The 15,617-nt window shown below is 37.0% G+C and overlaps 2 protein-coding genes across 2 annotated transcripts in view; one reads left to right on the top strand and one right to left on the bottom strand.

Moving 5' to 3' along the window:
* APBB1IP (amyloid beta precursor protein binding family B member 1 interacting protein) overlaps positions 1-925 on the top strand; it is a 62,713-nt gene extending 61,788 nt beyond the window's left edge. The window contains exon 14 of the mRNA XM_030944114.1: positions 389-925. Within this exon, the coding sequence (XP_030799974.1) occupies positions 389-925 (537 nt within the window). The remainder of the gene's footprint in view (positions 1-388) is intronic.
* Positions 926-2,476: 1,551 nt separating this feature from the next.
* LOC115901221 (protein adenylyltransferase SelO-like) overlaps positions 2,477-15,617 on the bottom strand; it is a 23,513-nt gene continuing 10,372 nt past the window's right edge. The window contains exons 12-19 of the mRNA XM_030943664.1: positions 13,705-13,834; positions 13,099-13,143; positions 12,929-13,010; positions 12,747-12,839; positions 9,600-9,679; positions 8,702-8,745; positions 4,812-4,891; positions 2,477-4,494 (exon numbers count right to left, since the gene is read on the bottom strand). Coding sequence (XP_030799524.1) covers positions 4,372-4,494; positions 4,812-4,891; positions 8,702-8,745; positions 9,600-9,679; positions 12,747-12,839; positions 12,929-13,010; positions 13,099-13,143; positions 13,705-13,834 — 677 coding nt within the window. The 3' untranslated portion in view covers positions 2,477-4,371. The remainder of the gene's footprint in view (positions 4,495-4,811; positions 4,892-8,701; positions 8,746-9,599; positions 9,680-12,746; positions 12,840-12,928; positions 13,011-13,098; positions 13,144-13,704; positions 13,835-15,617) is intronic.

The raw sequence follows: 15,617 nt of genomic DNA, 5'->3' as shown, positions 1-15,617 counted from the left end.
TGAAGGGCAGGGGGCTCCAGGAGAGGTGGTCAATATTCAAAGATCATTTCTTCCAAGCTCAAGGACAATGAATCCCAAAGATACTTCCTTGATGTTAGTCTTACTAGCTGCAATTACTTGAAATTTTAAAAGCACTCATCTTCTGTGGACAGCATTCAAAGAAGCACTGTGAATACTGTCAACAGGGAGGGTTCCACTGTCAAAACCTCTATGGCCAGCTTCAGAAAGAAAACAAAATACTCTTCATGTTTCAGGCAAAATGTACTCCACCTAATTTCCCTGTCTACTACACTCATGTATTTTCACATCTTTTTATGTTCTTAGGCAGTGGCATTAGTTTACATGTTTACTTACTGTGTCTGTCCTTTTGTTTTCCTGCTTATTAAAGGCTGAAACAAATAATGCCAGTGCACCTGGCCTGACACAACCATTGCTGAGGCCACAGAAAGTCCAGAGTAAGAGGACCTCACTGCAGCCTCCTCCTCCACCTGAAAGGCGTTCATCTGCTATTTCTGCTTCACCAGTTCTACCCTCCAAAGTGATACGAGACAGTGGCATTTTCCTAACAGATCCAGAGAGCTTTCCAGCACCACCACCTACACTGAAGATTGATTTTCCTCCTCCACCACCATCATCTGATTTCTGTGAACCACCTCCTGATTTTGTGCCTCCACCACCACCAGTGTCCAGCAGCAGTAATGGAGATGTGCCATTACCCCCTCCACCTCCATCTGTCTCCAGTAAGCCACCACCACTTCCAGTGAAGAAACCTGTACCACTTCCTCCCAAAAGGCTGGAAAACACAGGACAAGGTGGAGAGCCACAGTCAGCAGGGCCACCTCTGATTACAGGGGGAGGCAAGCAAGCAGATTTCATGTCTGACTTAATGAAAGCTCTTGAGAAGAAAAGGGGTAACAGCTCCTGAACTGTGGGAGTGGGTAGACTTTAAGACATAGCTGATTTTGTGAGGCACCACAGAAGGTCATGCCTGGATCCGCATTCTCCAGGAGGAATTCTCCTGCAGAGTTCCTTTTGGTCTCAAGAAGATGGGCTACCCTTTGTCCCCCCTTTGTCCCTGTAACCTTTGTCCTTTCCCCCTGCACCTCACCATCCCCTGCTGTTAACTCCCATTCCAGCACCAGGCCAAGGTAAGAATTAGCTGGAGAGTCTTGCTTCCCTCCACAAGAACAGCCAGGGATGGTGAGCAGTCTGGAGCCAGCCATTTCAGAAACTGAAATTCATCTACTCTGGCTGCCTTTTTAGTAGAATTGGAGTTAAAGGAAAAATACAATGTCCTCATGCGAATTTTGAGAAGTGGGAAGGAAGATCCCTTTTCACAGAAATGCCCTTAAAAGTTCTTTATCAGAAGAGTTCCAGCTGTGGGGGTTTTCTTCCAATACAAAGATGCTTTTAAAATTTTTTGAAATAGTCTGTCTTAAAAATTAAACCTCAGCTAGATTATTGTGAGATGCAAGTTAGGGCCAGGGCCATTTCCTGACAGTGTCACCCCAAATGTTATACACTCCTGTTTCTATATGCAACTGAGTCATACCTGTCAGCATTCACAGCTGCTGCTTTGAAATGTCATTTATCTGGTTACCTTTGACAAAGAAAAAAGTTTTATTTTGAAATCATGTATGCTTCTATGGTAAGCAGGATTTTTTTTTCTCTTGGTTAACATTGTCTTCAAACTGTACCTAGAAAGACTTTGTAATTATCTTGTACCTGATAGGAATGTCTCCTCCCACATTTTTTTCATTTGTTCTCCCCATTTAATTCTCCCTTGTTCATTTAGGAAGCATTCATTGTTAGCTCTTAAATAAAAATAGCTTCTATTTTATATCTGTACAAAGTGTCACAGTTAATGAGCAGCCATTTTACTGGCAATTGGAACTTCAAATATTTTAAAGAATTTTTGCCTATACCTTCTAAACTTTTTATTTATTCTGGTCTTTGCCTCTTCTTATGCACACCTGACCTTCTAAGATACCATCAGCAGTATGTCTCTGTATTTTGAATTATAAAAAAGCATAAAAAGCAAAGTGTGTGGTCTAAATAAATAAATGGATGAAAGCAGCTGACAGAGCAGGGGGTGAGCCTGCTGTGTTTGTCAGAATGGATTCCTAGATCCAGAAGTGGTGGTGGAGGCAAGAGAATGACAAGCTGGTGGCAGTGCCACTGTCTGTGTTTTGGGTCACCTCTTGTCTTATTTGTGGCTTAAGGCTGGTTTGTCAGTACTTACATACCTGCATTACAAGCTTAGCAGAAATAAGAAAGCTGTAACCATGTCTTCATAAAGAACCTTTCCCTTTGAAATTACTACTTTAAATAATTTTTCTTTTCTTTTGTTTTATTTTATTTAAAGCTGAAAACAGTGTTTGAAACCACATGCATTTCTTCCTGAAATGATTTTGCTATAAACACCATGTTAAGCTGACAAAGAGAGAGTCCATCCAGCTCTTACTGGTTTTTGAGCTCCCTTGCTTTCAGCTGAACTGAGCAAAAAGCTCCCACCAAGAGAACTATGCCCACCATTAACAGAAGTGTCACCTGAAATCTTGAATTCACACACTGGGACATTCAAAAGGTATCTAAGCACCTTCAAACTGCCAAACTGAGAAATGCCCTCAAGACCAGTGCAAGGCTCATACAAGCCTCAGTTCAAAGTGGAGGGGAAAAATACCAATGGCCTAAAAGTAAGAGGGTTAAAACCAGGAGTTTAAAAAAAATTAAAAATGAGGAAAGGATTACTGTTTCCAAATCCCTTTCCATATATAACTGAAGGAAGCATTATGCAGAATCATTGAAGAGCTAGGTGTCATTTTCTGACTAGGTATTAGGAGTGCACATATTTGACATACTTAGGTGACAACAGCTGTCTGCAAGTCAACTGTTTTTAAATCAAATTACTTTTATGAGATATACACCCAGCATCAAAATAAAGCAGAACATGTCCTTGGAAAAATGTTCCACAGTAAGGTCACAAAGCACTGAGACTTTTACAATGGCTTTTCTAGCATTCACTCTTCTCACCAGAATGCTCAGCCTCCCACCCTATTTCCTCCCTTCTCTTTTGTTACAACACAAAAAAATCAATTTTAATACATTTTACATCTGCAGTCGATCATAATTCATGCACTTAATCTTACACAAAAGAAGTTGAACTTTCTTCAAAACAAAAAAATCAAAGCCTACAGAAAACTCAAAAAATCAAGTAAAATGCTGTGATGATTAGACCTCTATCAACTATTTTGTGTAGGTACATGGTTACATGGAATTTTTAAATGTAAGATTTAAACTCTATTCAAAGAACAAAGCTGCCTCTTATTGATACACAATTATCTGGCTTGATCTGGTACTAAAATATGCTGCAAAATACAAAAAATTGTTCCAATGCAGAATCATTGAAGAGCTGTAATTCAAAGCATTTGCAAAAATAAATTAATCCTTCTACCTCAACCTAACCTTTTGTCTTCTAAATGGTCTGCACATCACTAGACCTTGCAGTATTTTAGCCTGAAAATATCTGAAATTGCAGCATGTCCTTTTTAACCTTCCTCCATACCTGAAATGGAAGCAGTCTCAACTGAGATGCTCCCAACACAGTCCTTTTCCAGGGCCAAACAGCAGATTTTTCCTGAGACTTCATATCTATGCACCAATAATCTTTCTACTCCTATCAAAAGATACTTTCAAAGAGAAGTGGTCCTCTGGATAAGCACCTGACACCAGCAAAGACACCAAAACTTACTTCGGAGTAAGACAGACATCTTTTGTCTCTCCCAAGACAGACATCTTTGCTAACTATTTAACTGAATTTCCTTTAAATCTTTTGTCAGTTTAATGGGACAAAACATAATCAGAATGAGAAAAGGTGTCAAGGTCTAAGATGATCCTCTGTGCTAGGTGTGCAAGATTTGAGAACATTTATGTCTGCAGAACACAGCTAAATTTGATGAGTGTGTAACAGCAAGAAGAAAATTTATCAAAATACTGCATTATTAAAACTAGCTTAGATAGATTTTAAATTGATCAGTCACTAAAAGCTATTTTAAGCTAAAGACCCACCTGATCAGCATGAATTTTGAGAGGTTAAGTGTTACAGTTTGGCAGAACTTGAATATTGGGACTCAAAGTAAAGCACAGCTGAATGTGAGAGGCAGAGTTGTCAATGCCAGTATCATCTGCTGATGCAACCATCCATAGTGATGCACTTCTTTAATCTTGAGACTTCCTAAGTTGGTCAAGAACAGTAGCAGATCCCAGTCCACAAAGTCTAAGGGAGAGAAATTCCTGTGGCTTGATCCATTAGCCCAATTTGAAGGCTTGAGCTTTGACCTTGATCACTCTTCTTGCTTGTTTGAATTTCCCTCAGGATGAACAGCTGACTTTGAGATGCCTGGCCCAGGCTGGGGGGCGCAGGGAGTACCCAGCTCTCTCTGCAGCCTCCTGCCTCTGAAAGGGCTGCTGTAAAACCTGCTCTAGGAGCTGAACCTGGAAGCCATTAAAAATGGGTAAGTTTTTATATCAAATGTTTTCTGGTAAAGAAGGAAAGTTTTTTTCCTCCTGACTCCAGAAACTATCACATGAATTGCTAACTATAATTTGTACTACTATTAATACAGTCACTACTATTTATGTTATAATTAATACTACTAATAATTTTGTTAATACTTTAGATAGCAATTGGTGTTACATGGTACAATTGTGGTCAAAATGTAGTACAATTCAAAGTGTAAATGTAAAAATTTTTTCAATAGCTGTTATGCCAGTTATTATTAAATCTGTCAAGAAAAAAAAAGATAATTTACCTCTGAGAAATCATTCAAATTAGATTTTTGCACTGCTGATTCTGCCATCCAATTCCTAAGTATGTATCTAGGATTAACAGCTGAAACCAAGAGTAAATAATGTTAAATTTAGTTAGACATATTAAACAAAAGGAAAACAGTAATTGAAACATGCACTGAAATCTTCAAGAAGAGTTAAATTTGCAGATCAAGAAAAAATGCATAAAAAGGAAAAGGAATTTATCAATCTACTTAATTCTGTGAGTTGCTAAAAGGATTTTTTAAACTTGCACTATCAGTAGTGCCAAAATGCCAAACAGAAATTAGAGTAGCACAGAACATTGACAGAGGAAGGATTTCTTGTCAGCAACACCAGCAGGCTTTTCGAGTGCAATGAGTTTACCATGGCTCAGGTTCCTGCTGTGTTGATAGAAAACATTTCAATGTTGTCAATACCTTCCTGGAGATCACAAAAATGAATATTGTATTATTTAATTTACAAAGTAATTACTAGGATATCCTTCAAAGTATATGTATATAGATACTCCTTCCATGTCATGTAACAAAAGTTTAGCCATAAAAGCCTTTAATGTTACATTTCAGCTGTATTTTTTAGAAACTACTTTTTCAACTTTCCTTTTAATCTCCTGGCTGGGGGTAGGCAGAGGTTCCTCAGTTTTTTCCACAGCTGCCTGTTGTATCCTTTTGGAAACCCTCACAACTGCACTGCTTCCCTGCCTTGTTTCAGGCTGCTTTTGTCTAATGAGCAGTAGAGAGAATGTGGCAATACTGGAAAATGAAACTGCTGAATTAGTAAACCAGGATACATCCTACAGCAGAGCCACTCCCAACTTACAAAAGGAGTTTTGTCTAACTATATGCCAGGAGCAATTCTAATAAGCACACATGGCTCTCTAAACTTTCTAGCAGATTATGTCAATGAAATTCTTATTTTTGTTCTGCAATTAAAGGCTAGAACTCTACTTCAGTAAGTTTTCCCTTTACCTAATGATCAAAACAATATTACAGAATCATTGTAACACTTCAAGCCAGCTTTGAAGTCTTAATTTGCCATTGGTCTGTATGTTTTCCCCAATTCAGTAAGCATTTTTTACATTAAGGGATCAGTGATACCAAAGGTGTTTCACTCATGCACTTGAAACCAAAAGTCTGTGATTTATGGACATACACAAACTTCATCTCCTTCTCTTTCCACTGATGTCTCAGTAAGTTTTATATTAATAAATGTTAGGTTTATATATTTCTTTTTAAAAACCTGTGGACCTTTATAAAATATTCTTATAAATACCCTGACGGCATATTTGAAAGAGGGTATTGGAAAAAGCAGAGGAATCATCAAAATTACCATCTCAAACTTCCCTCTACTCAATTCCTTTAGTCAATTAGTTATTAAGTTATTTTATGTACAAATAATGTATTAGAAGGGGCCACAGAAATTCTTCTTTTTCATATCCCCACTGTCCAGTATGTACTTACACATATTAAAAAGCCAATAAATACAACTGTCTACTGGGAATCCTGATAACCTGTAGACAGGCATAACAACACTCTGCCCTAACTGCTAAAGAACAGTGTTTTACCACTTGGCAAAACAATTTGCTCTGGCCAAGCATTTGATTTAATCCAGTAAATGGGTTATCAATAGTAAAGTGTGATAACTATTTTAAAAATATTTTAAACGGTGAAAAAGTTAACATATGACTCATTCAAAAAATGGTAATTCACATTAGAGCTGTGAGTCATTTTAGCAGGAGAATATTTGTCCCAGAAATAAATTCTTAACAATTGCAAATTGACAAGTTTCACAGTGGTTTTAAAAATATCGGTATTTAACACAAGTGACAAGATAATTATGAAAGAGTAATACAAGCCAGGTAAGAAAAGGACAAAGCAAAAGAACTTTTGTGCCCTTATAAGCATGATCTGGTCTACTTTTTTTACATGCTGCTTTTGTAAAGAAATACAATTTTAGACCTGGATTGTCAAAACTTTTTGATCACCTCCAGAAGAACTAAGTTTAGGCAGTGCAAGATAAAACACTCCTAACAACAGAAAAAAAATGAATAATGATGACTTTAAATGATTCAAACTAATGTACTTTGAGAAGTGAGATTTTTTATGACATTTACAATTAGGTAAGGGTGATGAATAATGAGGTGTTAATGCCAGTATATTCAAGGTCTATCAAAGACAGCAGTACACAATTTAGTGGAACTTCCCAACCCAGTTGAGAATCTGAGGAGCCAGGACAGATTTGTCTTCAACATGAAATGCTGGGTAAACATGCAGAGTTGACTGAATTGAGCCAGATTTCTGCTGGAAGTTGTGCTGACAAGGAAAGCTGTTACAAGCAAATGCTCAAACAAACAAACAAAACAAAAACTGAAATAATTTTAAAAGAGACCAGTAATCTATTTAAATCCATGGATGTAAAAATGTAAAAAAGAACAAAAAAAAAAATCCCAAAAACCTCTGTAAGAAATTTCAGTCACACTGTAATATTGAGCACCTAGCAAAAGCCCAACAAGGATTGTTGATTTTAAATAAAACAATAACAAACTAAAATCAGTAGCCTATTACAATTTTTTGCAGCTCTGTAGTATGAATAGAGTGATGGTTGATTATATGGAAGAAAATGAACTGAACCATGAATATTTGCAGATCAAGTTTTGACTGCTACCAAAACTAAGACCATTAGCACAAGTGTGATTTTGGAGGCAAAAACCCTTTTCCATGTTTCATCTGTCTCCTGCCTGTATTATGAGATCCTCTGAGGTGCATGTAGAAAAACATAATGATGGTTTGCAGAAGATCATTGACAAATTAGGATCCTTTCTGATTTAGAATAAACCCTGAGAATGTCATGATTTTCTCTAAAAGCAGATTTAAATGATACAGAAAAATAAGAAATGTGTTTAGACAGTTTTCAGCATTCAATTTTAGCTGAGGAAAACAGGAGCTTGAAAATTCAAAATGATAATTGAGTGAAGGGCCTCAGAAACTCACAGATGAAGCTTTTTAACCCTATTGAAAACCAATAAAATAAATATTTCTTCTTGGTAGCTCTTTTCATATTAACTTTCTAAAATGCATATAGAATTTATGAAGTGTTCTTTAAAAAGGATAGAGCCTTTGTTAGAAAATGGGGATGCAAACCTGAAACCATAAATTGTGCCCTCCGTAATTTTACTACCTCATTACTGAAAGTCAGTGCCAGCTCCTGCCATTTTCCTGGCAAATCAATTGGAGCTTTAGAAGAAAAGGGGCCAATCAATATCTAACAAAAGAGTGCAGCCATTTCCACCCTGCTTTGCAGGCAGCACCCTGCAAAGCAGTGTAACAGTGAAGCCTCATGCGCAGAGTTTGATCAGATCTTGTAGTTCCTTTATTCCCTTTTGGCCATTGATTTTCAGTAGCTCATTTTCTCTTATAAGCAAATTTCACAAATTTACCACAGCTTACTGCAGATCAAAAATATCTCCCGCTGAACAATTCTTGGTGTTTCATATGCACTGTTTCTGCTGTGATACCTCACTGCAGAACCTTTGCCATTTTGTCTTTAGAATAACTAGAAGAATCAAAGCATCTTTCTTTGCCTCCTATGGCCAGATAGTCCTTTCACAAGGACTTTTTCCTCTGGGTGACAGAAAGAAAAAGTGTGCCCCTATCAGAAATCTGAATTCTGTGTAGCATGTAAAAAGGGCAGAGACAGACAGAATGAACGTGTATTCTTACAAGATTTGGAGCAGCACAATAAGAGTTTCTCCTCTTCAAAAATATACTGTATTTTAGTTCTACCCAAAAAGAAAAATATCTAACGCTAAAGAAACATATGTAAAGAGATATTTGCCATCTGCAAGCAGATGATTCCTTTGGATTGTTTTACTCACTTGCCATTCTTGTTCTTCTTTTGGCATCTGAGTCACCATTGTTACTACACATCAAAAACAAACAAAAAGAAGAAAAACAGAAAGCACTTTAGCTAGTGAGAATTAAGCTGATTTATTTTTAGAAATATCTTATTTGACTTCCATTAAAATCATTAAGTACTCTGCTTTTGTGTTTGGCGGAAGCTGGTGTGAATCTCTATGAATAATTAGACTTGGAAAAAACTGCACACTTTCTTGTAGGTTTTGTGCCTTGTATTGACTTTTCCCCCTAAGAATTTTATTTATTGAATAAAATTTCCAAGTACCTGATATGTATTTATGTTGACTAGTATTAGCCATGCATACCATATATAACTAAGAAAAAATGTTAGATTCTTTACTGATTTAACACAAAAGAATCCTGTGCATTCCTATCTATGCAACACTATGGTTTCCAAACACAATCTGTGTATTTGCAACTGTTCAACTTCCATCCCCTGCCACCATACAGCAATGTGATTTCATAGTAAATATATAGAAATAAACAGTAATTAAACACTATTCATCCCTATGTACTTGCAAAGCCTGTTTGTGATTCTTGGACTGAATCTGTAGGATTGATATTTTAAGAAAAACTGTTAACCAAAGAAAACTTCTCAGGTGCTCAATGAAGGACAAAGAATAGAAATTACTCCTACCATGTCATTTTTATGTACCTGAGTGTCAAAACAGAACTACAACAGTAATTATTGTTGAATCCAGCAGAATGTAGAGCCAAGAAAACAAAAAAGGCATATGAAACCATGTTTGGGCCAGTTTATTAGACCTATTAAAGACTATGCAAAATCACTGCAGATTAAAGTTGCCTGCTTCTGGCAAATACACACTTTAAACTACAATCAGACTACTACAGACTTACCTGTTTAATCTCAGGAGGTACATAGTAACCCATTCTGAAAATAATTTGTGTTTACCCAGATCCTGGAGAGCCCAGAATTCCTGAAGAGAAAGAAACATTTATTGACAGATAATCAGAATTATTTTTCTGTTAAGCAAAAACCAAAGTAAGCAACAAATACTGTGTTTTAGATCCAGCTGTCAACTAAGCCTCACATAACCACTTGCTCATACTCCCCCTCAACTGAGGTTTAAAGTGAGGTTAAAAGTAAGAAAAATTGTGGGTTGAGATAAGATCAGTTTAATAGTTGAAATAATTTAATAATAACAATCATAATAGCAATGAAAAGGAAAATATCAAAAGGAGAGAGAAATAAAACCCAACCGAAACAAGTGATGCAAATGAAAAATCAATTGCTCACCAACCTGTGCCCAGCCAGTTCCCAAGCAGAACTCCCCGAGCTCTCCCCTAGTTTATTTGCTGAGCATGGCACCAAGTGCTGTGGGATATCCCTGTGGCCAGTTTGGGTCAGCTGTCCTGGCTCTGTCCCCTCCCAGCTCCTAGTCCACCCCCAGTGTCCTTGCTGGCAGGGCAACATGAGAAGCTGAAAAGTCCTTGATTCAGTGTAAGCCCTGCTCAGCAACAACTCAACCTTCACTGTATTATCAGCATTATTCACAATCTAAATCCAAAACATGGCACTGTACCAGCTACTAGGAAGAAAATTAACTCTTATCCCAGCTGAAAGCAGGAAAATGAGCAATAAAAGGATTTAAAAAGTAAACGTATTATGACCCTTCAAAGAATTTTCTCCCTAAACATTCTACTAGTATCTTTTCCTCTGTATTCAAATTATTTATTTTTGCTAGCATGATACATCCACATGTATTCATCTCTGTTATGACAAATTTTACCTAAACACCTCCAGCACTTAACCCCTGTCTTCCTTGGCTTATTGTCTGGCCTATTTGATTTTTTAAGCTACATAATTACAGGTTTCACTCTCTTCTGAGACTCATACATGGGTCAGATATATTTATAGAGTTGTTTTTCATCCAAAATTGTGCAATAACCAAAATATATAAATAAAGAAAAGGTGGAGAGAAAGAGAAACTAAAGTCTACAGGGAAGAAAACTGAGAAGAATAGAGACAGCAGGAGAGGAGACAGAACTTGGAAGATGCTGACAGCAAGGAATCAGAGCTTGGGGTTACTGCCTCCATGCTGGACAGCAAACACAGACCAGGCCTCCCTGGCTGATTACACTGAACTAACAGCTGCTTCATATTCCTCAGCTGAAAGCAGCCAAAGCTCACACACAAAAAATGAACTTCAGAGAAAGAACAGATTAGGATGAAATGGACATAGATAAAAGGAGCTAAACAGCACATATTCGAGAAAAAAAAAGGTAAGGGAAATTAAAAACAAGAAGAAAAAGTTTTGATCCCATCTGGGTTTTTTGGTTTTGTGGTTTTTTTTGAGGAATAAGAGTAAAAAATATATGAAAACTATATTTGATCATAAAAATGAGCACAGAAATGACTAAGAGCTGGGAATCAGGCAGGTGCATAACAGGTGAGTATGAGAATCAAGCATTTGTTCAAAGATGTGCAGAGTTAGGCTGCTTTGGGAGGAATTTCAGAATGTTTTCAGTTAATATTAAATATAAGGACTCCTGCAGTGTTCTACCATTTTTTGGTCAATTTTGGTATGCAGCTGAAAAAATCTTAAGTGATATAAAAATCAATATGAAAACTTACTTATAAATGTATTGGTGTGTAAATAAACAGAGGTGAAATTACTTTAAATTTTAAGTTCTTTAAAACAATGAAAACTTTTTTCCAGCATAAAATTGTACTTGTTTTTCCACATCAGTTTTGGAACTCAGAATTTGTGGGCTAAATAATTTCATTGTGTGGGGGAAAAAAAAGATCAGGTTGCTACCAAGTGAAGGCTGGAAATGACCCTTGGTGTAGCAGCAGGATCACAACTACACCACAATTGCTGGTTCCTCAGCCAACACCTTCAAAGATGGGAAGATGGAGTTGCCATAAAGGGAAAATCTCTTGGGTTCTATGACAAAAATACCTTCTCTTACAAATACACCCATCCTCTTACCACCCTCCTGTGCAAAAAAAAATAATTCCAAGGCCACAACTCCTGGGGTTTTTTTTGCTTTTTGTTGCTTACCTCTAGAGTATCTAAACTTTTAAACTCTTAATGGCTTCAAGTTCATAGAGAAGGTCAGGACAGACCTCTTATTTAACAGAAGAAAACAAGGAAAACCAGAAAATTTGCTCAAAACCACTTAATTATACTTGGAGAAAGAACCATCAACTCCTCATTTTCACTCAGTGTTTTACATTATCATCCTGCTGCCTAAAAACAACCTCCTAAGTCCACCTGCTCTCATTTTAAATTGGCTTCAAAAACAAACAGACATAAATCAGATGTTTGGGGAAGGCAATGAAGTTTCCCAGGCAAAATGAACAATATTCATCACATGGAAATACAACATTGTATTAAAGAATAAAAGAAAAAAAAATCACTTTGGCTTTCACAAAAAAAGCTATTTTCTTTCCAGTTTAGGTTTCTTTTCAGAACCAGATTACAAGCTTCTTTTTCAGAATTTCCCTTTTGTTTTTTTATTCAATTATGACTTGCCTAGCATCTCAGTCCACTTCAAATATGTCAGCTATATTTCCACTTTCAAAGATTGCACTACATCCAGGTAAAAAATTTAAATTCTCTCATGTATTTCATATATGGTTATACTTGGTCCTGAAGAATAAGTATAGGCTGAGTTAGAGCAACACAGGATGAGATAGAAGGCTGAGCAGGACACAAGAGCAAAATGTATTCTTATGCTTTAAGTTACATTTAAAACCAATCTCCGGGCAGAGGCCACTCTGGGCAAAGAGTTGTAGCAGGAGTTTATGTTGAGATGGAATCTCACTTATCATTAGATACCAAGACAAGCAGATACAGGCTTAACAAGGGGTAACCTGACACAGGTGTATTAGTCCCTCTGTCCCTTAATAATGACACAATAACACATTTCCCAGACAAATCATGGCTTGAGACAGCCTCTACTATATCAGAGTTATGTCCAACTTGATTTACTCTTTTTATATTAAGCATTTGTAGGATTGGGTGCTTGTATTTATACCTCAGGAATATGGAGCTCCTTTAACTGGTCTGCAGTAATTTCACTCAGCTCTCGGAATGTCATTGTAAAATCAGCCTTTGTATCTTCCATAATCTAGTGAATACAGATACTTCTATGAGTGCTTTTCAAGTGTGGGGTGCCAGTTCAGATGTTTGCCAACAAAATTAGCAAAGTAAACTCACTTTTAAGAGGAAAGCAATCAAATAGTTATCATTCTCATTCTCCCCAAGAAGACCCAATTTTGTTTTGAATAGTTCTGTGAAACTGAAAATAGTAACAAAGTATGGAAGTTGTGAACATTATATATTTTATAGTATTGTGACTAGAAGGTTTCAGTTCTGAAAGTGCATACCGACTGTGATAGTGCTCACCATACCCCTCCAAAATCTGGGAAGCTCTGCAAAACAGAAGAAAGTTCTAAGGACTAAAATGCCTAAGGGACTAAAATGTCAAGTTCTAAGGAACTAAAATGCTGCTGCAGGTATAATCCTGCTGTACACCAAACAACAAAAACTTCTGCCTGCTCTCTCGGAAACACTGATATTCTGAATCATCTGGGATCTGTTCTTCATATAAGAATCTTTACAAGAGGCTAATAAAATACTACTTCATTACTTCAGGATGATGCATGGTCTTCCGAAGTAAATGTCTTACAAAACAAGCTAGGCAAACTTAGAACAGAAAACTATGGGCAAAAGTGCTACCTTAGTGAGAGGAAAAAGGATCACGCAACATTTAATAGCTCCCTATAGTCCTATTTTACTACTATTCCTGACCAACAAAAACTTTTCTCCCTGCCCTCCAATCTTATTCTGGCCAACAACTAATCCAGAATCAATTCCCAGTTAAAAAAAATATTTTTAAAGCAAATCCCTTTCTTTCCTAAGCATATGGTGATTACAGCGTCTCTCATCTCACTAGTTCCTTTAAGTATTATGATATTTTAAGGATTACTTACAGCTGCTTCTGCCTGGGATCCAATAAAGGTTTTAGAGCTTGTAACAGCTTGCTCAGATTAAACAGCCCAACACTTGCCTGATTTCCTATTTTATACCTCCTTTCATCATCAGATGTGTTTGGAACAAAATCTGTTTCAAACAAAACATTATTTTTCCATAACAGAGTAATTACAATAAAGAAGTAAAGTTAAAATATTGAAATACATTCATTTTTATACTTACACAGCAAACTTATAGAAGACTTAAAACTACTTAAATATTTAAAATTAGATCACAAGAATACTTATTTAAAGTGAATTAACTCAAGATCTATTATTTGCAAATCTAAGGAATTCACACGGAAGTTCCCATGTGTCACAAGTGACATTTTCCTACCTGAAGATACAAGGTAAATTCAGATGGTTACATAGAAAAATAAACACTTTTGCATTAAAAACAGTCTTTTACACTTAAAACTAGTATTTTTACTACATCTAGTGCTAGTATTTAGCACATAGATTAAGCAAACAAATGTCCAACTAGATTTGGGATTTAAGTATTTATGGAAAAGTCACTCATATAGTAAACATGTATTTACTTGTATAGTAAACATGTATTTCATAGGCCACCTAAGCAAGATTTGTTTCAACTGGACAAGTGAGCTTTGTATTCACATAAAAAATAGGCCTATATCTGGATTTTATATCCAGTAGTAAAATATTCTATCTACAGCAGCAGTCTGTGAGGGGATGAGTGGGAGCCCCTCACTCAGATCAAACCCAGATAAGCTGATCAATGCACAGCATCACCTGAGTGCTCAGAGGACACTGACAGCAAATGGAGCTTTAAGCAGGAGACTTCCAACTCATCTGTCAGATCTGGTGAGTGGTTCCAATCTGAATTTTGACTCCAGCACCTCTCATCTGGCTCTAGGGTGCACTGTCTGGCTGGTAGAGTCAGTTCTCTTCACAGCAGCCTGTCTGGAGCCGTGTGTTGGACTTGTGACCAAAGCAGTGCTGATAGCACACCAATGTTCTACACATCGCTCAGCAGGGCTGGCCCAGCATCAAGGGCTCAATTCTCATTCTGCAACCCCAGCAAATGAGGCTTGAGTGGGCCAGCTAGGAGGGGATGCAGCTGGGACAGCTGAGCTCAGCTGACCAAAGGGATATTCCACACTTACAACATCATGATCAGCAATAAAAACTGGGGGTAGTTTTTCCAAGGCAGTTGTTGCTTGGGAAATGACTTGGCATCAGTCTGGTGGTGACATATGGTGAGTGACTCTCTTTGCATCACTTGCTGCTCACTCCTGCCATTTTTTTCCCCTTGACTTATACAAATGTCATTATCTTGACCCATAAGCTTTTTCTTAGCCTTGCTTTTCCAATTGTCTCCCTCAGCCCACAGCAGGGAGGAGTGAACTAGTGGCTTGTGGATCCTTAATTGCCACGTGGGTTCAACCCACCCTATAAAGAAAGATCTAAAACCAAAAAAATCCCCATTTTGTTCAATACAATAGAAACAATACGACATTTATTCTCATGACTTTTCCTTAACTTGAGGCTGCAGGCATGAAAACACATAGCAAGATAACCACTGCTGATTCTGAAGTTTATTCAGTTGCAAACTATAAACAATATTCTAAGAATACACATTTATGTACATACTGAACCTGTACCTATCAATCCCAGACTGGCTGAGTTAATACTTTCAAAGAAAGGTTACCATGACTGTGTAGGTTTGATTTCTTTTCTTCCAACATATAATTACTGCTGTGACTATAAAACTAGAGCTTTCATGCATGCAAAGTTACTGTATTCCACTTTTGCTTTTGGCTGCTTCCCGCCACAATGCACAATTTTTACACAATTTCTAGTTTTCTAGGCTTCTGTTGTAGTATCTGTTGAATTGATGGTGTTCAAGTGGAAAC

This window comes from Camarhynchus parvulus, chromosome 2 (genome assembly GCF_901933205.1).
Source record: "Camarhynchus parvulus chromosome 2, STF_HiC, whole genome shotgun sequence".
Lineage (NCBI taxonomy): Eukaryota > Metazoa > Chordata > Aves > Passeriformes > Thraupidae > Camarhynchus > Camarhynchus parvulus.
This window is presented reverse-complemented; position numbering and strand designations above follow the sequence as displayed.